Below are 21,555 nucleotides of genomic sequence, written 5' to 3'. Positions count from 1 at the left end.
ATCAGTCGCATTTCAATCCAGGATCTATGTAAATAAAGCACCAACATGTTAGCAAACAGTTGTGTAATGATTTACCAATCAGCAGTAGGAAAAGGACACAGCAAGAAAATCACATCAAAACTGCCAAACAGACACAACAGAAAACATTTCATGCGCTTCATCTGTAAGTCCACTTTTTATTTTTCCTTGCAGAGGTCTTTGCTTCATCATATTTGTCATACTGCATGCTGGTTAGAAACTGCTTGGATAAAGTAATTTAACGAATGACATATTTGTAAATTTGTTTGCAAGAGGCAAACATATATGAAAGTAATATAAAATTAAACTATATTAAAAGCAAAAACAATTTCAAAATCAAAGCAAACATTTTCTCCCTGTGTAAGCATCTTTTCTCACTAGGTTCAACACTATGTATCGTATCATCCTGCTGCTCTTCTTAGAGGTGTGTAAATGCATTTATGAATCATGCAGAATTTACATTTTGTCTAGAAAGAAATGACCCCTTTTTAAGCCAATAATTATGTGAAATGATATTCATCATGTGGGTTCTCATCTGGATGCACTTTCCTTCCCACAGCTCTCTATGACATCCTGTGATCTGACCGTCCCATTAAACGTCGACATTTCTATTCCTTGCCTTCCTGACAATACCCCCCAACTGTCTGACTCTGAATTTACCTGGAGATTTAGGCCTGTTCACACACAGGGTCTCAACAGTGAAGTGGAAATAAAATGGAAGGGCAACATCTTGCACATCACAAATGTAAATGGCAGTAATGAAGGAGTATACACGTGTGTGCACGAAGGATGGAAACAAGAGGATCGGGTTAGGTTGAGAAGAACGTTCACAATACGTGTGGACGGTGAGACTACAATGAAGTTTATTCAAGTGTGCAATTAGTGTATATATATATAAACTAAAAATAATGTATACTTTCAGTTTACTTGTCTCAAGAAATATACTTAAAATTACACTTAGTAATCTAATAGACTAACAGACTTTCTAAAATAACTAGTATTAGTATACAGTGTGCAGTTTATACTTTTACTCAATCTTTTGACCAAGATTCTTAAAAGTATAATTATGTATTTTAAGAATACTTGTATGTGTTTACTCTTTTGATTAAGTAACCTAGACTATAAGTAACCTTTAAGTATAATTTTCAGTTTACTGAAAAACCAACAACTAAACTAATACACTTTAGATAGAAAACAATTTAAAACAGTTGTGTTAAAAAGACATTTTGTGTTCAGTTAAGGACAACAATGTTATTCTCTGTTATTTTTTAACACATTTTGTGTTACTTTCAAAACAACTTGTGTTAAAAATCAACATAAAATGCATTATAAATAACACAAAAAATGTGTGTTAAAATGAACGCATTCATTTTAAGAGTGTACTTTACTGAGAATATGCTTCAAAGTGTACTTTCATATACTAAAAATGTGCTACAAGTATTGGACTAACCCAAAATACCTTCAAATTCACTTATAGTCGCATTACAAATAAAAACGTAATCCTAAACTAGTTGCGTACTCGATTAACACTGTGAAGCTTATAATGAAAAACTGGGCTAATTTAGTCTCAAGTAATATTGAAATAGTACACTTACAAGTATGCTACCAGTACATTGACATTAGCACCCTTACTACACAGAGTACACTTTTTATTATCAGAACAGGACCAATAAACGTCTAAACTTTCTCTACATTTTTCTGTTCTCAGAACCAATTCCTGTTCAAGAGTGGAAGGTCATGAAAATAGTAGCTGGCGATGATGTAATGCTTCCATGTAAGACTAAATCTTCCTCATCTGGACCAAGTGAAACTCCCCCTGTTGTCTGGAAACGGGGCATGGTGCCACTTGACCCAAAAGATATGGATGAAGAGCACCAACAAAAGGACAACATGGAGCACAGGGTATTCTGGGATACCAGCCCTAAAGAACAGGACTGGGGGATCAAAATTCTTCAGGTTACAAATGAGGATGCTGGAATGTACCACTGTACCGTAAAGAACTCTACTGAGATGCTGGTGGTGGAGCTGGTAGTTAAAGGTGTTTCTTATCACTTTGAGACACTTCATCAGACTGAGCATAGTTTGTGACACTGACTTAAGCAATTTAACCTCTTTACTGTCAAAAATTAATTTGTCATTTTCCTACAAATATTTGGCTTTGGATTACTGTTAATTGAAAATTAATTTAATTAAATTCACATTATTCAAATGAATTAAATGAAGAAATTGGAATGACAACTTAACTCTTTCCTTTCATTTTATGTTTCAGACGCTCCTCTGCCCCGTTGCTCCGGCCACACTGACCACTGGGAGCCGTGCATTGATCCAGACAGCAGATCTTGGAGATCAATCCTGCAGGAATCCCTCTTACATTTCTCCACTTCCGTGTACTCTCAACTTAAAGGTTCAAAGCCCAGAACAAACCTGATTTTCTCCCCAATTAGCATCGCTTCCATTCTCTCGAACCTACTTTTGGGTAAGAGCGTTGATATTAACATTATCAGGAAAGGCTTAACATTGATATCTGTTGACCTGATGTTGTAAATCCTCGTTCTTCTTTCCAAGGTGCTCGTGCTGAGACCAGAACACAATTAGAGAATGCCCTCAAGCTCCCCAACGAATTCTCCTGTGTGCATTCTGAAATGAAAAGATTGAAACAAGTAACAAAGAACTCGCTGAGCATGGCCTCCACCATCTATTATTCTCCAGGTAACCACTTAAATAAAACCAGTAATGGATATGCATCATTGCTCACCAAATGTATATTTGAATTCTCTATAAAGATTTTAAAAATGGCAGTGAATGGTAAACTTGACAAAAGTCACAAATAGTGCACCACCCACCAACATAGCTGCATCATTGTCATATCCATACCGAACTTCCTTTCCATACAGAAGAAACATTGGGAGAAGCGTTCATCAACCAATCATTGGAGTTCTACGATGCAGTACCACAGATGCTGACCAATGACAGCAATCAAAATGTGAAGCTCATCAATAAATGGGTGGCGGAGAAAACAAATGAGAAAATCACTCATTTAGTTGACGAAGTGGATCCTTCCAGCCTTTTTGTTCTTTTAAACGCTGTCTACTTTAATAGTAAGTATCATTATAGGCCTATCTCACCTTCTTATTAATAAAGTTTTAAAGCGGACATGCCGTTTCTGCCAATCTCATATTACTCTCGAGTACCTATAGTGTAGTATTGCATACTTCGTATCTTCGAAGAGTCTTTCGTTTGATTACATTTATAAAAGACAGATACAGCTGTACGATTATTTCCAAAAACAGGCGAGCCCCGAACGTGTTCAGGGGGGCGGGACTACAGCACGAGCACGCAATACACCATCGCATGATCCCTGCATAACTGTTCGTATTGTGTAACTTATGCATGTACACGCCGATTGCCAACAAAACACAGACATATGACTCAGTTTCACTTACCTCGTGCGGTTCATGCGATCAGTTTCAAACGATCTACAAATCCAGCGTTATATCCACCGTTCATATAACATGCCTCAGCGAGAATGCAGCGAACAAACAAACAGCTGAACTTCGCGAACGCAGTGCTCTCTCTCTCTTGCTCCAGCTGGTTGACGTGTGCGCATGCTCCTTCTCCCACTCTCCCTGGTTGACGCATGGGCCTGCTCTTTCGTCTTGCCCTTTTCCGGGAGAATGGTCAAATAAGGGACTAAGAAAAGTTATTACGTAAGGGAATTTTATGTTCGAAAAAAACTCTCCTAAACCAATACGAACGCTGGGGGAGTGTATCGAGCACAGAAATACTACGTCATACGTCCAACTCATGTCAAGCATGAGAAGCCAGCACGTTAAACAGTGTAAAGAAGTCAGAATGCATGAAACACTGGCACCCCACCTTTAAGGCATGCCTCCTTATATGTGTTTGTTTCGTACAGGCAAATGGAAAATGGTATTTGATTCCATGAGTAAACAGGCAGAGTTCACTAAATTCTCAGGTGAGGAGAAAAATGTGTCCTCTCTATACAGCTCCAAGTACAAGCTGGCGATGAGCTACAACAAAAAGTTAAAAGCCCAGGTAGTGTCAAAATAATACACATTGTTCATTCAGAGGAAATGATGTCATTTGTCCAATTCATTATTAATACATTTAAGAGCAAAGCAGATTTTTTTTAACAAAATAAAAATACATGTAACAAAATTGTTCAGGTACAATTTTAACTTTAAAGGGAAACTTCACCCAAAAATTTAAATTCTGTCATCATTTACTCACTTCCGAGTTGTTCCAAATCTGTACACATTTCTTTGTTCTGATGAACACAGAGAAAGATATTTGGAAGAATGCTTATAACCAGACAGATTTTGCCCCCATTGACCACCATAGTAGGAAAAAATACAATGGTAGTCAAAAGTGCCCCAGAACTGTTTGCTGTCCAACATTCTTCAAAATGTCTTCTTTTGTGCTCAACAGAACAACAAAAAAGATAAAGTAATTTTTCCTACTATGGTAGTGAATGGGGGGCAAGATCTGTTTGGTTATAAGCATTCTTCCAAATATCTTTCTCAGTGTTCATCAGAACAAAGCAATTATACAGATTTGAAACAACTCGAAGGTGAGTGAATGGTGACAGAATTTTCATTTTGGGTGAAGTATCCCTTCAAAAAAACTTACATTTTCAGGTACAAATAGCACCATTTTCAACGAATGTCCCACAAACGCATGTATACAAGCACACATACGTTTCTAAAGCTTTTCCGTCATTCCAGGTTGGAAGGCTCCCCCTGACAGACAAAAACAGTCTGTACATTCTGCTGCCACCCACATCAACAGAAGAATCCTTCTCACTGATGGAGAAAAACATGAACCACACAAATCTTTCAGAAATGGTTTTTGAAATGAGCAAAATGACACTCCAAACTGCTGAGGTCACGCTGCCTAAAATAAAACTGGCAGTGACCACACCATTGGAGAAGTTACTGAGAAATCTGGGTGAGTGTTTATCAATCCAAAAATATTGCTGTGAGAAGTTTTGTTAATCTTGACCTCATTTTTTTTATCTGATGGTTTATATGCTTAAATGTCTGAAGTTAGTTTTGAAGAGAAAATATAACTGTGCGAATACATTCATTTCTTTCATTACAAAACTAATTTTCCCAATATTTTATATTCAATAAAAATGTTTTTTAAATTGATGACTTAGGCTATACTGAAAAATAAACCTCGGCTTGAGAGCTGTAAGAGAGGGAGAGATCTGCATTGAATAAGGACCTAAATTTAGTGCATGAGTCACAGAATAAAAGTATGGTGTCTTTTGTCCTTATGAAGCCTGAAAGACAAGGTCACCATGTTAAATGTGAAAAAGTATGGAAAATTATATTAAATAATAATATAATTAAAGCATTAAAAAATACACATTCGAAACAACCTAAGGGTGAGTAAACAATACAAATTTTGGGGATGAACTATTCTCCCTAATTTTTATTTTTCTCTTCTCTTCCTCAGGTTTGTCAGATCTCTTTCATGATCCTAACCTGTGTGCTTTGTCTACTGGAGATTCAGCCATCTCGGATGCTCGGCATCGGGCGTTTCTGGCACTCACTGAGAAGGGAGTGGAGGGGGCAGCGGCCACCAGCATTTCTCTTTCTCGTTCCTTCCCTGTATTCACAGCTCTACAGCCCTTCGTTCTGATAGTGTGGAGCTATGAGGTCGGCGCTCCTCTCTTCATGGGAAGGATAGTTGATCCATTCGAAACAAACCAGAGAATGTGAGAGAAAAAAATTGCAATATTGATCAAACCCCTAGTCGCATCACAAGAAAAAGCACTTATGGATAAAGACAAAGTTTCTGTTGTACATTAATTCATCCATCACAAAACGTGAATATACATATATATAATCCTTAGTGCATGCAGAATCTCAATCCTTAGTAAAGATATGCTTGTCTTTAAACATGTGTCCATCATGCATTTATTATTCAAAGGGATAGTTCATAAAAAAATCTGTCATTTATTTACCATCATTTTGTTCAAAACCTGTATATGACTCTTTCTGTTGAACACAAAAGAAGATATTTTGAGAAATTACTCAGTGGGTGTCCATACAATGGAAGTCAATGGAGGCCAATGTTGTTTGCTTACCAATGTTCCTCAAAATATTGTCTTTTGTGTTCTGCAGAAGAAAGTAAGTCATACTGGTTTGAAATGACATAAGGACGAGTTAATGATTTAACATTTTTCACATGACAATAAAAGCTATTCCATGACTCACTCCATTCCATCAAACAACTCCCATCAGCCACTTTTGCACCAGTTTATTTTTAAGACGCAAGTACAAAGACCGACACTCGATGGCAGTCACGTCACATGAGCCACACAGACAGTCAACAAGGACACGTGATCGAGACTTGAATAATCCTCCTTCAATTTGACCCTTTCTTCATTAACGCTCCCTCCGGAGTCCCATCTCGGCTGGCAGGTGGTGCCAGTCTATTATCTAAATGCCATGCTGGTTCATCAGAGGTACTCGGGATTGTCCCAGTTCACTGAGCAAAAACAAATATCCTTTGATGAGTCCGATGATAGAGATTAGAACAAACATCAGCACTGCAGATCAGAGGTCCATCAAAGCATATGTGACATTCAGTTGGCATGCAGCTTTTTTAGCATAACATTTGACAAGTGTTTGCCATTTAGACCATTCATTTCAAAACTGAAATGTAAAAAGACAGCATAACTCCAGGAGCCAAAGAGGCAGCCATGGAAAGACAAGAGTTAAAAGTCGACTGGATTTTATAATGAAATATTTGTAAATAGAGTGCATTTACATGTACCGCCAAAAAATAGAAACAAGGAAACCAGTTGATTTTTCCACCAGTTTTGACATTAAAGCATAACGTTAAAGGTGTTTTTATACAAGCGAAGAGGAATCAGAATAATACGCTAAAATCTGTGTACCAGGGTTTCTGATCCTAACCCCATACAAGACCATGAGTTTAAGGCGTTTGTGTGGTTTTGTTGGGTCATTATGCATAACATACATGTAAATGCACTCAACATTTTATAAAACTGAGGTCAGCACTCCATCTTCAACAACGAGAGCGCTCATCTGCACTCGATCATATCAAATAAAAAGTAGATTCATGTACAGGTAGACAACTTGAATCTGCTCCAATCAATGCAATCCCATAGGTTCAATTATAGCCAAATACCCCACGGGTGCTTCTCCATCGTTTCTGTCCATCAACAGTAAGCAACTGTTAAAATGTTTAAAATAAAGAAATGTGCATAATTTTACAAGGTCTCACCGGAGAGAATGTCAACAAATACTTAAGACTATAAAGTGTGCCGGCCTCTTCTGCGCATATGTGACCAACAGACGTCCTGCAATAGTCTGCCCTTCAAATGCTTCGTTTGATTGCTAATTTAACCCGTTGGGGCGTGTGCAGTTGTGCATGAGGCCTGCCGGAGTCAGTCGGTGACGATTGAACCCCCGTATTGGTACGCATTGTCCTTGCGAGTAGTACCTCTACACCAGTAGAGGGCGCCAGAGAGAAGGTGCGACGTCCGTCGACGTGTATCAGCGCTTCTTTTTTTGTTGGAGAATATACAAACATTCAATACAAACACACAAGTAGACAAAAATACAGACTGGGACATTTCACACGCGCACATACACACAAATCATTGAGCAGATTGTTACACGACAGTCATCTAATGTCTTCAGAAATCCAGAGATTGTAATTTTTTCCCCGATTTCCATTTGGCTTCTCGTGCTCCATGGTTTTGTCGGGCTGGAAGAGACTGTAAACTTTCATACTTCACAAATCACAAAAAGGTAGTACACAGGTACACATAGACATTGACAGTCAGTTGGATGGGTTGTGCTTGGACAGTGTGCAAAATGACAGCATCACCGCCTTTAACAAACACCAGGATGCTTTACGCATTTGTAATAAATGACACATTATGGCATGATCTCCTGTGGCATAGTCACAACACAGTACGATTTCACATAAGTGACGTGTAGACCAGAAAAAGGGGTCGATGCGTGCGACGGCACATGGTCGTATGTCACAATCCGGGCTTGTGATCACAATTGCTTTTCTTTCTCATTACACAAGACTGAGATATCTGTACAGGTTAACAGGTTATTACGCATCACTCATCTTTCTCAGATTAAGCATTATTGCATTTCTTTATCATTATTACTCCATTATTTGACGTATTACTTATCAAAAGACAATACATGTGTGCATGTGTGTGCTTGTCTGAGTGTGTGCATGTGTGTTAGTCACTGCTAGGGGCTCCTTGCTGCGTCAGTGTGTGCCAGTATTCTACTTTCTTTCCTTTGTATTTTAGACACTCGAACCAGTGTTTCAATCTCTCTCCTTTTGCGTTAATCCCCAATTCGACTCCACCTGAAAGAGAAAGAGGGAGAGAGATCAGCTATCAACAGGAAAGCAGAAGAAAAATGTCAATCATGACTGTGACTAAATCAATACTCAATCAATAATCAATTAAGTTTTAGAGATCAGAAAGGTCGTCAACCTAATACCAATATGACAAAACTGGAATGTTGCCATGGTAACCAATAATGCTATTAGATGTTGCCTGTTTGCAAAGATTTTACAAACATTTTCTTGTCTGTAGAAGACTTCAAGTTTTCAAGTTGCATGGTCTACTTTACGATATCTATGGTGCTTAATTGCAGGGAAAAAAATCACCATCCACTTCTGTTGTATATAAAACACAATAACTCTAAAGATAACTATAACAATATCTACTGTATGTTAGCGTCCACACCAATGGACAATAACATTACGTTTATTGTAAGCTCGCATACAGCATTTAATGAATCTCAATGTTTATCATTCATCATCTAGCAAAAATAGCTCCGAAAGTGATCCGAAAACGATATTGTCCCTCTGTTTTGTTATCATTATTGCTGCATTATTTTGCAAAAAATCTTCACAGTTATAGTTATCATCCTCGGTGTGAACAGGCCTTAACACCTTTTCTGTTACATAGAAGAAAAAGATCATATGAGTTTGGAACGACATGCAGGTGAAAAAAGATCACAAGCCTGAGCCTTGAAGGCTTCTGATTCGACAACACTTTCATGTACATAACAGTCTGTGATTGGTTACGGCTGCACAAAGAATTTGTCAAGATAAATAAAGCAAGAACCCACAGGAAATGAAATACTATTGTAAAAACAACAGTTTTACAGCCTTGACTGTAATCTTGCTATATGAAAGTATGAAAAATCCCCAGATGGGGATTTTAGCATTTACTCTATTATTATTTTTTTTTTAACATATTTTTACATTTTATTTTTTTAGCATTCATTTTAAAATTATGATAATATAATTATGTATGCTTATATTAGGCGCTTACAATTTAATGCATGATTTTAACTGACTGAGTGAACATGTACAGTAGCACAAAAGCTCATTAGTCAAACCCACATAGTACTTGTATCTTAATGAAGGTGAAAAAGAAAGGCGCAGGCGAATGTTACGTGTTTGCAGAATTACGCATATACGAATGAGTCAAGCTTAAAACAGGCCCTTGATCACTTTGAAAACCCCTGTGTGCATTTTTCAATGTAATTTACTGCCATTCTTAAAGATGACACATTCACGCTGAATGGAGCTTTTCTGACGGATGTGACACGTCAAATGAATTACAAGCATGCAAATACTGAATAACACAGACACGTCAATCAAAAACTAGTCCTGACGTTCATTATTTTAAGAAAAAATATAAAAAGCACTAATTAGATCTCCTCTCATAATAAAGAGAAAACAAATATTTTATGAATCTGTTTAAAACTAGTTTATTGTCATTTATGAGGCAAGTAGCCAACTGAAAGAACTAAATAGTCTTTATTCACTTTTTTCTACCCAAATTTGAGCCCACACATTGACCTTCTGTCAGAAGTCAGCAATTAATCAAACGTAATATTTACTCTTTAGGACTGCAAGTGAATACTGTAATTGGGCATCTGAATTAAACATAACAAAGCACTTCACTATTATTTCTGCCTTTCTTGTAAAACAAAAAAATCAAACTTTTATGGATAACAACAATTATATTTTAGCATTACAGAATACTACTGTGACTAAAAAGCTCACACATACTGGTGGATTAACCAGTTTAGAAAAATAAAAAATGATTTTGTTAACCACCAGTACTGTTAACCAGCATTGCTTTGTGGCCCCCCATATAAAGACTTATATTTTTTATTGAATTTTAAACCAAAGACGTGTTCAATTATACAATGCTGGAACATAAATTCATTTGGTTGGTGGTCTTATTTTTCTGATGTTTGATTGCACAAAATATATGATAAAAACTATGGCCCCCCTGGACCCATCTTAGGGACCCCCAGTGGGCCACGGCCCAGTTTGTGAACCACTGGTTTAGGGCATCTGTGTCACAAACCTTACATGTAGTGGTGGTCTAATAAATTTGTGAAGCACTGCATATAAACTTCTGTTTACAGTTCTGCACAGTACACACAAAGTTTCTTTGCTTCTTAAGTCCTGGGCATTTCAATCTATCTGCTGTTAGTCTACCACTGAACACCTGAACTTGTGAATAATGAAAGTGACTGTGAAGGTGTCGCTGCGGGCACAAGCTGTGTTTCATTTCGTTAGGCTCCTCACGTACTGAGATTTTCTCCGTTTCGATCACTCCTACACAAACACACACCTCGCGTCGATACCATACGCTCACGGCCACAGGCAAGCCGTGACAAACGAACCCTGCGCATGACATCCCCACCAAAGGCAATGAAAGAATACCAGAGGAAATAGAGAGCGAGAGTTAAAGAAAGACAGAGATGAGGTTGAAGAGATCCAAGACAACGTTAAATAGACTTTAAGCTTCATTAAACTTGTCAATCCCACAATCCTCACTTCTCTCTTTGCCTTCACGCCTGGATGTCTCTCGCAAGCATTGTTCAATCACGTGCACTTCATTTCTTCACACTTATCTCTTGATTTCTCCTGTCGTGTTTTAGCTCTCCCTCTTTACACTCACACACTGAATCAGCAACATCAGTAACTCGATGTGCGTATTGTTTGTATGTCACTCAACCAAATGAATAAATCTCATTATATCGCCTCTTATGGGTTCTTCCTCTGTTTGTTTGTTCGTTTGTTTTCTTCAGCTTGGGGAACACAACTTACTGCATGTATGGCTCTAATAAGGTTGCTTTGACTAAACATCGGTTCAAATTCATGCGTGAAGGTAAAACTCACCTATAAAATCATTGCTCATGCCCAGGTCGTAGTCCCAGACTGAGATCTCCAGCTTTTTCTTGGCAAGCTGATCATGTGGGACCTCATAGGCAAATTCCTGAGTTAAAAAGAGCATTGGTACTTCAATTTGTATTTGCATTTGTTGGTTCGGTGCCGTCACACAAGGTTGTTGGCATGTGAGATCATGTTGAATGATATGGACAACATGATATGATGTCATGCTCTAATTGATGATACATTTAAAAATCAATTAGAATAATAAATTAATAAAACAATTCATTACATTTAGTGAATGGGGTTTGCTAACCTCATTAAACTCCGGATTTAAAGTTTTCTTCTTCACTGATGTTTTGTACTTGGATTTTTTCCCCATGTCAGGCTGCAAAACACTGATACAGAAAGAAAGAATCGTAAAGAGAAACGAATCTTTGCTCTGCGTCAAAAATGTGTAACTTTCAAAACATAAAAGCAAATAATTAGCCTGGTTTGTCTCAAGCTCTCAACACATCCATGACACAATCAGAACTGAAAAAGTACAGACGGGGTGTAAGAGCTCATTTTAGACTGTGACGAATTAGAGCGAACGCACCAGAGAGCGAAACCCTGTGGGATGAGGTTGGGGTGTGGGGGTGCTGTTCTGGGTAATTCATTCAATCTATTACAGAGTAAGAGATGCTAATCTCTAATTGAGGATGGATGGAACAAAACAGAGGCATTGGATGAAAGAACGGATGGAGAGGGTCCTGAAGGACAGATGCATCCATAAGGTCTGTGGCACATGGAGGCTTCAGAGAATTACCAATTAGGATTCATCAATTATTATTCATGGGAGATATCAACCTACACAACATGTTACAGAGGACCGGGATAGAGAGAGAGACATGTGAAGTGAAAATCGCATGGGAGTACGACATGTGAAACGTATTGCATCGATGATGAGTTGTGAGATCTGCATTTCAAGTATGGGAAATTGCTTTCGTGCCTATAGAAGAGCAGCAGTTATATAGCGATGAATTAAATATACCTGCATGAAAATCTAAACAACACTTGATTTAAATTACACTCAGTGTGTAAATTCGCTTTTTACCTAGCGCATATGGCGCCTAAAGCATGTGGCATACTTCTTTTTTTTACGTGTACGCGAGCGTACGTGTACAGCCGAACGCACAGCCTTGCAAAGTATACTGCTTTCGACTGTTCCTCGTGTATGCATAAAAAGGGAACTATACTTCAGCCTTAATCCAACCGGACTGTGTGTGGTTAATACAAAGAGACTTCAATTTAAAAATACATGCTTGAATGATGATTCAATATCAAACTGCTAAAGCTAATCTTTATACATTAATTGTCTGACGTGTTGATACATGCCTGGATAATAACTAGTTTGAAATAAATCAATAACTTACACTTAATGACTTCTAGCATGGATATTAATGGTGTTTTATTTCTGTGTGACAAGCTTTATGTCACTGACAAGAACATTTGCATTTCTAATGACTTTTTAATGTGATCGTATTAATTTTTTATTGACATGTTCTGTAATTCTGGGTTAAAAAATTAATTGGTTTAAAAAACACTAGAAAGGGGATAGGGAGCAATGAGCACACAACACCTTAGTATTGCCCTTCATGTTAAATGGACCGCCTTTTAACTTTGGGTCTATAAGGAAAGTTGTGTGAAAGACACCACTGTTCATTCGGTATTTATTAAAAAATATACATTTCATTTGACTGGGTAAATTGACTTTTAAAGTTCATGTAAAGGGCATTTAATATTGTCCTCCTAAAAACAGCTACCAGGAAATTTAATTCAAAATAAATAAAGTTGCTTTGTAACAAGATGTAACCCCAAGGATATCACTGATGTCATCTCGGTAATTAAAAGAATAACTGGTAGATGACAACCTCTACTTGAGAACGAAAGATGGAAATTAAGCATGGATGGACTGTTTACAATGTCTTTAAATACTTGAAAGCATTGTGCATTTGAGGCAAATTCAAATCATTTTCCAGCATGTTTGGTTCATAACAGACATTGTAAAACAAGCCAAGACAACATTATTATTTACGAATAATAATATGTGCCAGTATCTTTATCACCCTGGAATCCATTTTTTATAAAATTTTATTTTATTTTATTTAAATCATTTTCCAGCATGTTTGGTTCATAACAGACATTGTAAAACAAGCCAAGACAACATTATTATTTACGAATAATAATATGTGCCAGTATCTTTATCACCCTGGAATCCATTTTTTATAAAATTTTATTTTATTTTATTTATTAAACCTGGATTTTTGTGTGCCACCAGACAGGTTTCACATTGGTTTTCTGAATACATAAACACTAAAAAACACTGTAAAAAATATTTACTCAATAAGTCATGTTAACCATGTATTTCGATTACTTTAAAATGCATTAGCTAACATGAACTAACAATGAAGAATACTTATACAGCATTTATTAATATTAATTCATGTTAATTTCAGCATTTACTAATACATTATTAAACTCAAATGTGGTCACTGTTTACATTAGTTAATGCACCATGAACTAACATGACATAAACTGACATTAACAAGGATTTATAAATGCTGAAAACTAAATTGTTCATTGTTAGCTAATGTTAGCTAATGCATTTAGTTATGTCAATAATAGCGTCTACGGAAGTCGTGCCACTCGGTGGCCATGTTTGCAACGCCTCTGGCCAGCTATTTATGTCATAGCAAGTCCACAGTCCTATCTACTTGAATGGGGGAAGGCAGATATTTCTAAAATCACTGGCAAAAATCATGTTTAAACAGCACATTTCCGATCAATAATTAAACATGACATGAACTGTAACTTTGGTTTGCTTATTTGTGCTAAAAAAATCACCTTTTCCGATAAGTTATTTTAATACGTTATACGAAATTCAACTAGATTTTAAGTGAGTTTAAAAAATTTAATTCAAATTACTTGTAAAGCCAGTTTGAAAATTAAATTGAAATTCTGTCATTATTTACTCACCCTCTTATCATTTCAAACCTGTATGACTTTCTTTCTACTGCAGAACACAAAAGAAGATATTTTGAAGAATGTTGGTAACCGATCAACATCCATTCACTATTGTATAGACACAAAACCAATGCGTCATTGAGTATTGAGTCAATGAGTACCGCTGTTGTTCGGTTACCAACTTTCTTCAACATTCTAAAATGACAAGAGGGTGAGTAAATGATGACAGAATTTTCATTTTTGGGTGAAATGTCACTTTAAAAGCTTTAGATTGAGAGCTAAATTTCAGGTTGAATTTTTTACAGTGAGAGCTACTTTGAAAGCAGCCATGTTTACAGGAATGTCAAAGTAAAAAAAGGACTTAGAATTGCCTCCACACACTACACTGTGATGGGGAAAGCAGTTTAACACAGAAAAAAACGACACTCAGCTCTAACGTGCACCTGCATCCATGCATTTGTGAATAAGTCACTAATTACATTTTGACTTAATGGCTTCGGCAATTAGCTGAAAACGCACAGTCTGTGCATGATGTTTGAAAAAACATGGGAACGCGAGTCTAAACGTCTCGGCACCGCAACAAGTTCAGGCAAAAGCGGAACTATCGAAATTGTGTCCCGAGTAATGACATTAATTAGAGCATGTGCAGTAATATCTGTATTCCCTCGTCTGTTCTAATTACTAGCTGATGCCGGGGGCCAGATGAAAATAGAGCTGAACTCTATGGGGTCTCAGTTTCACTCATAATAATTTCACACACAGGAGCACAGGAATGATTACACATTATAAATATCATCAGCCTCAGTGAAAAACCTTTGAAAACTTAAATATACTAAAAACAAAATCTTTGAAACGTCTCTCCAGAAACGTGCACTTGAGGATTTTTGTCACAAAGATTTAATAATTAGGCATGAAAGGTTGTGACAGCCATGAATATAAAAGCGCATATATTTGTCAAAGACATTTCTTCTGTTCTCTTGCTGACACATTTTTCTCTTCAGGAAGCTCGCGGTACTTTTTGTCAGGGGCTCGCTGTGCACAAACGTGGCAGGCACGGTTTGGTTCATGACTATTAAATAGATTATGATATCCGCAGATATGTTGGAAGGTGAGCATTATGTGCTTTTTGTGTTAATAATAAACTGGCTTAAATACTCTAATGCCAAAGCATAAAAGTGTGTATTTGTATTCTTTAATTACTGTAATGCACCCTCCCCTGATGCACTTGCACTGATTATAAAATTACAATCTGAAAGAAAGAAGTATTTATAAGATCTGTTACCGTTATGGATTAATTTAGCAATTATACCTACATGCTACAGTGAATAAATGGTTCCTACATTATGAGCGTATAGTCGGGGGAATGATTGCAATCGTGTGCAAAACCAATCTCGCGCCAGATTATACTGAGATAAGTCCCATTATGAAAATCAAATGGGATGAAAATGTTGTTTAATGGTTATTTCGAAATAGCTTCTTTAAACTAGAATCCCTGTATTTAGTCATTTGTAAAAGTGTTTGCCTCACCCCACGAACACATAAACGCATATTCATCAAATAGCCCATTTGTAAATTGATCTATAGTCTTTCTTTAACTTGTAATGCTTCTCAATACTTTTTTGCCACTCACTTAAATGTTTGTACTTTTCCATCCCAAAATAAGTACATACTTTTAGAGCATAGTATAAGTAGGCAAACTGTATAAAGCTTCTATTGCATAAAACCTCTTCTGTTAAAACCAACCACCCCGTTACCTAAGCAATACATCGCAGTGGAGATAAACAAGCTGCCGTCAATAGCGAACAACTATCTTCCCCCTCACATAGAGATGTGGATGCTGGTTTCTCATTCCTCTACAATGAAATAGCTACTTATTGATCGACCGCTAGTCCCTCTCGACAGATAAACACTACTTGAGTTCTGTCTCATATTCCCTCTATTATGTATAGGTTGGCTAAAAATACATAGACTAAGTGCCGGTTGTATAAACTGCTTAGACTAGTCTTAGACGTTAGTCATCTATTTTTTTCTTTAAAGGTGTGATGAACTGGGTTTGTTTATTATTTTATACTGTTGTATGAGGTCTACTTATGACATTCGCATGGTTTTTACATTCAAAAACATGAAAATCAATAAATAATAGGCTATTTTCTACCCGGGTTTTGAGGCCGACTTGACAAACGATCGGTTTGAATGGGCGTTCCGCCATGAAGACTTGGAAGTAAACGGCCACTGCTATGATTGGATAGCCGTTTGCGTAGTAAACTTAGTTGGAGCCTTCTGTGAATTTGGTTAGAGACGAAATGTTAGGTTACACATATCAAGCGATCTCTAACAAAGCAATAGTGATGCATAGTACATGTTGTACTCATATAAGATTGCTGCGCCATTCCTGTCGGATCCAATATTGACGGCACAGCACTGCTTTTTAATTTTAGTCTCTCCGCAAATCCATCGCCAACCTCTGCCTTGTTCACAAAGGAATCCGTGGTAATGTTTTACCCACGTGAGCTGGAACCTCTTTAAAAATAAACTTCAACTGCTCATTACTAATGTCGGAATCCGAAGGAAGGTTATGCAGCGACTGTGTTCTTCCACAACCAGGCACTGACTCCACAATATTTTGCGATCTTTAACGGCACGTTTATTGTTTGCTCGCTCTATCTGGTTCCGCGCAACTTGTCTTCAGTACTGTCATGCGCGAACCAGTGGGCGGGGCTAGAGAAGTAGTCGTTGATATTTTTCTGTGGAGGCGGTGTTCAACCTATCAATGACGTCATAGATAGGTGCATTCCAGGACCTGGCGTTCGCTGAGCCTGGTGTCAATAACAGTTGTAATTTCAGTAACAAGGGCGTTTTCAGTTCTGACACTTACAGGATGTTTGCTTGAATACAATTTAGGATTTACGATGCTTATGGCAATTCAACACGTCATCACAGGCTTGTGAAAAAGGCCCATTGAAATATGAAAAGTAAGACTGATGTTTAGTCCTAACTAATTGCTAGTCAGTGAGACTAGTTGTTAAGATGCAGTCTTAACTTAGCGGCTAAGTTTATGCAACTGGGCCTAAGATATATATATATATATATTTTTTTAAACAACTTGAATATATAGCCGAGGAAAAATTAAAAGACCATTTCAAAATTATTTTCAGTTTTTCTGAATTGACTATTTATAGGTGTGTTTATGTAAAATTATAATTTTTGTGTTATTGTGTGAACTATTAACATTATTTCTCCAAAATTTCAAACAAACAATTCTATTTGCATTTATTTGCAGAAAATTTAAATGGGAGAAACAGGTCAAAATAACAGAAAAGATGCTCTGTATTTTTTCAGACCTCAAATACTGCAGAAAACAAGTTCATGTTTTTTTTAAGCAACTGTAATACTTGTACATGTATTTAGGAAAGGTTCACAAATGATAAATGTATCACAAATGTGATAACCTTGATTTTGATCAGTTTTCATGTGTCTTGTCATGTTGTCAGTATTTCACATTGTTTTCACACATTGTTGGATGACTTTGTCACCCCTGAGGTTTGATTTTGTTGAAATTCAACAGACGCTGGACTGGAATGGTCACAGTGCATCTAGAATCGCTAAATAAATGAACATTCGGAATGGTCTCTTAATTTTTTCTGTGGCTGTAAATTGCTCAACCCTATTACAAGACCGAACTTCGCTATTTTTTCCACACCCCCTATTTTACTTTACATAAATGTTATCTGAGCATCTGTTATTGCTGAAGTATTCTAATTATGTCATGTTATGTTAGTTTAATAATTACAATGAAAGCCTTTATTGCTTTTATAAAGATTAAGAGTTACTGATGCAGAAAATCCTGTCTAATAAAAAGACCATTTGCTGCTTCAATAAATTCCGGAGAAATCCAGCCATAACTGGAATCAACCTCAGATACTGTAAATAACATCCGGTCCAGCGGTCACAATGCACAGATAATCCCACAATCCCAAACAAAACCCTGACATGCTGTCATACGTGAGAAAATGAGAGAGGGTGAGTCAAAAATCCACCTCATCCTGAACTATATTGACAAGGGTAGTCCTAAACATCTGCTAACTGCCACACACACACACACACACACACACACACTCTCTCTCTCTCTCTCTCTCTCTCTCTCTCTCTCTCTCTCTCTCAGCAGTCTATCCTGCTGAATAAAAGCAGTCCACTCTCCAACAATAGATTTCTCCCGCTCTAGTGAGCCCATCAGTTCCTGTAACTGGCATGATAAACAAGAAAATGGTATCTTCTAGGAGCAGATAGTGGAGGAAAAACTCTCCATCACATAACACATCTAAATACAACCATGATTCGAATGACCGAGAACCAGCCGAGTGGTCCAGGGTTTACATAAGCATTATCAAACACGAGAGGAAGATCGAGAAAAGAGCAATTGCTGTGGCCGGAAGCCAAATGTGAGGACCCGGGGCTGAGGAAGGAAGATAAAAAACAACTTCAGAGTTTTCAAATGACTTTTCTGCTTGCGTCCTGACTCTCTGCCTCCGTATCTTTGCCCCATTAATTCTCTGCCTCTAAATAGAAGCTCCTTCTGTCTTATCGTGTGGGTGGGCTTTGAACTTTCGCAAGAATCCACAGGGGGACAAATTATGATCAAGCGCAGGTACAGCGAGCAATAAATCACCCCGAAATGAAATCTATGATGCTAACAAGGAGGACGGCGATGCCAATGAATTGAGTCATAACACAGTTACGTTTACTTTCATTTGTTTGAAGCTGATAACCGCCACGATTCCAAAGAGTATTAAAAACTTGCTTCTCGGGACTTTGAAATTCCTACCATCTGTTTTGGGTGAGAGGAAGTAAATGAGAAAATGAAATAAAAGCCTGGAAAGCAGTAATCGTGTGTAATGTTGAGTCACTACAGGAGCTCTGGGGATTGAATTTGTCTGCTAATTTGTCTCTATTTGAACAACATTGACACTTTGAGGTACTTTTTATTACATTACATCCACATGTGTGAGGCTATAGGCCTAAATCACAACTAACAGCTCAAGGGTTTCATAACAAAAGCTGTGGACCAGAATTTATGTCATTAATCAACAGACAGACAGTCTAAAATATTCCCAATAATTTTTCTCCAAGGACAGTTCAGAAACTTCACAGGACCCAAGCAATAAAAATATTAAGCACAGTAAACACAAATGTTGGACTCTTCGAGTTCATCAATTTTTCATGACAAAATAGTGAAGTAAAAATAACCACGGTGTACTCACATCTTGACGAATGGGTCCGAGTATCCATTTGAGTCCATGGCAGCCAGGTGGGCACAGCGAATAATTCCCACAACCAGAGAACTCTTCTCTGTAATGTACATCAAAGAGACCAGGATACGACCGCGCTAGAAAAAGAAGAGTTTGATATTACTTGACATTACAGTACATTATATTACTAAATTATAGTAATTATTATTATTTTAAAATTATTATTAAAGACGGTTTCAGCGGCAACAATATAAACAAAAGTTATGTTGCCCAAACTTAATTTCCGGGAGAAGAATCAATAACTGTAGTAGTTTAAATGGAGTAGTTTTAATTGAATTATTATACAATAAAATATGAATATAAATTTATATTAATATACATTTTATAAAATAAATTGTTGTATTACTAGCCAGACTGATAACCAAACACAGGCCGGAAGTTAACTTTGGACCAGGCAAATGCGTCCAATGCAACCCTATACTTGCATTTGTCTGTATATGTATACATACATTTGATTTTGTCCTCTATTTTATATTACTTCTTAGATTACATCATCTATTTGTATTTAACATGTGGTTTTTTTTACACGTTTTTTTTACTTGTATAGCTGTGATACAATTCAAATGATAAAAAGCGCTATAAAAATAAACTTGACTTAATTCTGTTACATATCTTGCCTCTGTAAACCTCGGTTAACATTCGGTTAATATTTCTATATTTTTCTATTTTCTATATGTTTTACGATTTCACTTGAAGTTTGCTCTACGTACATCATACTTTTTAATTTTTCTTTGTATACACATTTGCACTACTTGTTATTTGTCAATACAAATGTCAAATTTTTGTCATGCCAATAAAGCACACTTAAATTGAAATGGATAATGATCATACCATCAATAGGGATTATAAAAACATCACTTTGCTGTAGTTTAGCCCCTGAAGACGACTGAAAGACTTAAAGCTAGAGTTACAAACAAGAGTGTTTATAGCAAAAGTCTGAACAGGATAATGTCAAATAAGATACTGTATGGTTTTGTCTCATGGAATGTACCGACATAAAAACAAAATCTCTTTTAACATGCTAAACATTTTGAATGTGCCATGTAAACCCATGAGCACAACTGTATATGTCGGTTTGGCCTAAAGTATGTGGTTAATCTATATTTCGGTATAGTTTCAGTATAATTAGAGAGTCTGCAAAGAACTCAAATCTGAAATGGAAAGTATTGGATTTTTACCTCTTCTTCTGCAACAGGAGCTCCAGAATCCACTGCCTGGCTGTTACCCTCCCGGGTCTGCAGGGCCATAGAAGGGTTATTAATAATACACCAAATACCCAAACAATAAATTATACATAGTACAAATTCCAGTAGATGTAACCTCACAACAGTCACTATGACACACAGACCTGTGCGATTCTCTCCAGGCCCATGTTGTATTTCTTGCTTTCTCCCTCCTTCAGTTTCTTAAGAGCCACCCGGACTTCACCTATGAACTCATTCCGTCCTAAACGATCCATATCACACACACACAGCCTGCAAGAGACAGAGATATGACACTCAAAACTCTTTAACTCTAAGCCTTTCTCTTCTCGGCAGACAGCACGTGTATAGTGTATGGCAGGGCTACAGAGAGAGAGGGATAGTAGACCAACAAAAATAAGAATGTTTACAACATTCGTCAAAAAATATATAGTATATCAAGTAAAAATAGATTTTTTACATTTTCTATTACAGTATACTATCACATACAGTACATGACTTGACAGCCAACACATTAACACAAACTAAAAGCCATTAATAAAAAGACTTAAGTGAACAACGCAAGATCAGACAGATGGGTTTTACGTCAGCAACAGTGACAAAGTGAAAAAAGAGTGAAGAAAGAATAGATGAGGGAGACAAACCAATAAGGAATAGGAGACAAATACGCGAATGTGGGAGAGAAAAAATTGAAGTGTTATTGTGGGTGTCAAAGAGCGAGAGAGATAGGAAGAGAAAGAGAGATAGGAAGAGAAAGAGAGCACACAAACATATGACATTGACATCAT

At 37.0% G+C, this 21,555-nt stretch overlaps 2 protein-coding genes across 2 annotated transcripts in view; one reads left to right on the top strand and one right to left on the bottom strand.

The window, feature by feature from the left end:
* Positions 1-220: 220 nt before the first annotated feature.
* serping1 (serpin peptidase inhibitor, clade G (C1 inhibitor), member 1) lies at positions 221-5,871 on the top strand. The gene is made up of 9 exons (XM_057357232.1): positions 221-442; positions 578-863; positions 1,727-2,056; positions 2,288-2,494; positions 2,584-2,727; positions 2,913-3,116; positions 3,935-4,074; positions 4,764-4,986; positions 5,500-5,871. The coding sequence occupies exons 1-9, from the start codon at positions 410-412 to the stop codon at positions 5,763-5,765; spliced, it is 1,833 nt and encodes a 610-aa protein (XP_057213215.1). The 5' UTR covers positions 221-409; the 3' UTR covers positions 5,766-5,871.
* Positions 5,872-6,291: 420 nt separating this feature from the next.
* doc2d (double C2-like domains, delta) overlaps positions 6,292-21,555 on the bottom strand; it is a 33,039-nt gene continuing 17,775 nt past the window's right edge. The window contains exons 6-11 of the mRNA XM_057357146.1: positions 20,914-21,040; positions 20,744-20,800; positions 19,518-19,642; positions 11,570-11,651; positions 11,263-11,359; positions 6,292-8,412 (exon numbers count right to left, since the gene is read on the bottom strand). Of these exons, the coding sequence (XP_057213129.1) occupies positions 8,282-8,412; positions 11,263-11,359; positions 11,570-11,651; positions 19,518-19,642; positions 20,744-20,800; positions 20,914-21,040 (619 nt within the window). The 3' untranslated portion in view covers positions 6,292-8,281. The remainder of the gene's footprint in view (positions 8,413-11,262; positions 11,360-11,569; positions 11,652-19,517; positions 19,643-20,743; positions 20,801-20,913; positions 21,041-21,555) is intronic.

Source organism: Triplophysa rosa, linkage group LG17, assembly GCF_024868665.1.
Source record: "Triplophysa rosa linkage group LG17, Trosa_1v2, whole genome shotgun sequence".
Taxonomy (NCBI): Eukaryota; Metazoa; Chordata; class Actinopteri; order Cypriniformes; family Nemacheilidae; genus Triplophysa; species Triplophysa rosa.
Note: the sequence above shows the minus strand (reverse complement) of the source record. Positions and strands in the feature narration are given on the sequence as shown.

What these genes read in the sequence shown, in the direction of transcription:
- serping1 (XM_057357232.1), top strand. Translation starts at nt 410, where the DNA reads ATGTATCGTATCATCCTGCTGCTCTTCTTAGAG. An exon ending in TCCTGCTGCTCTTCTTAGAG is followed by an intron (nt 443 to 577) that starts GTGTGTAAATGC and finishes TCCTTCCCACAG; the next exon opens with CTCTCTATGACATCCTGTGA. An exon ending in GGTGGAGCTGGTAGTTAAAG is followed by an intron (nt 2,057 to 2,287) that starts GTGTTTCTTATC and finishes TTTATGTTTCAG; the next exon opens with ACGCTCCTCTGCCCCGTTGC.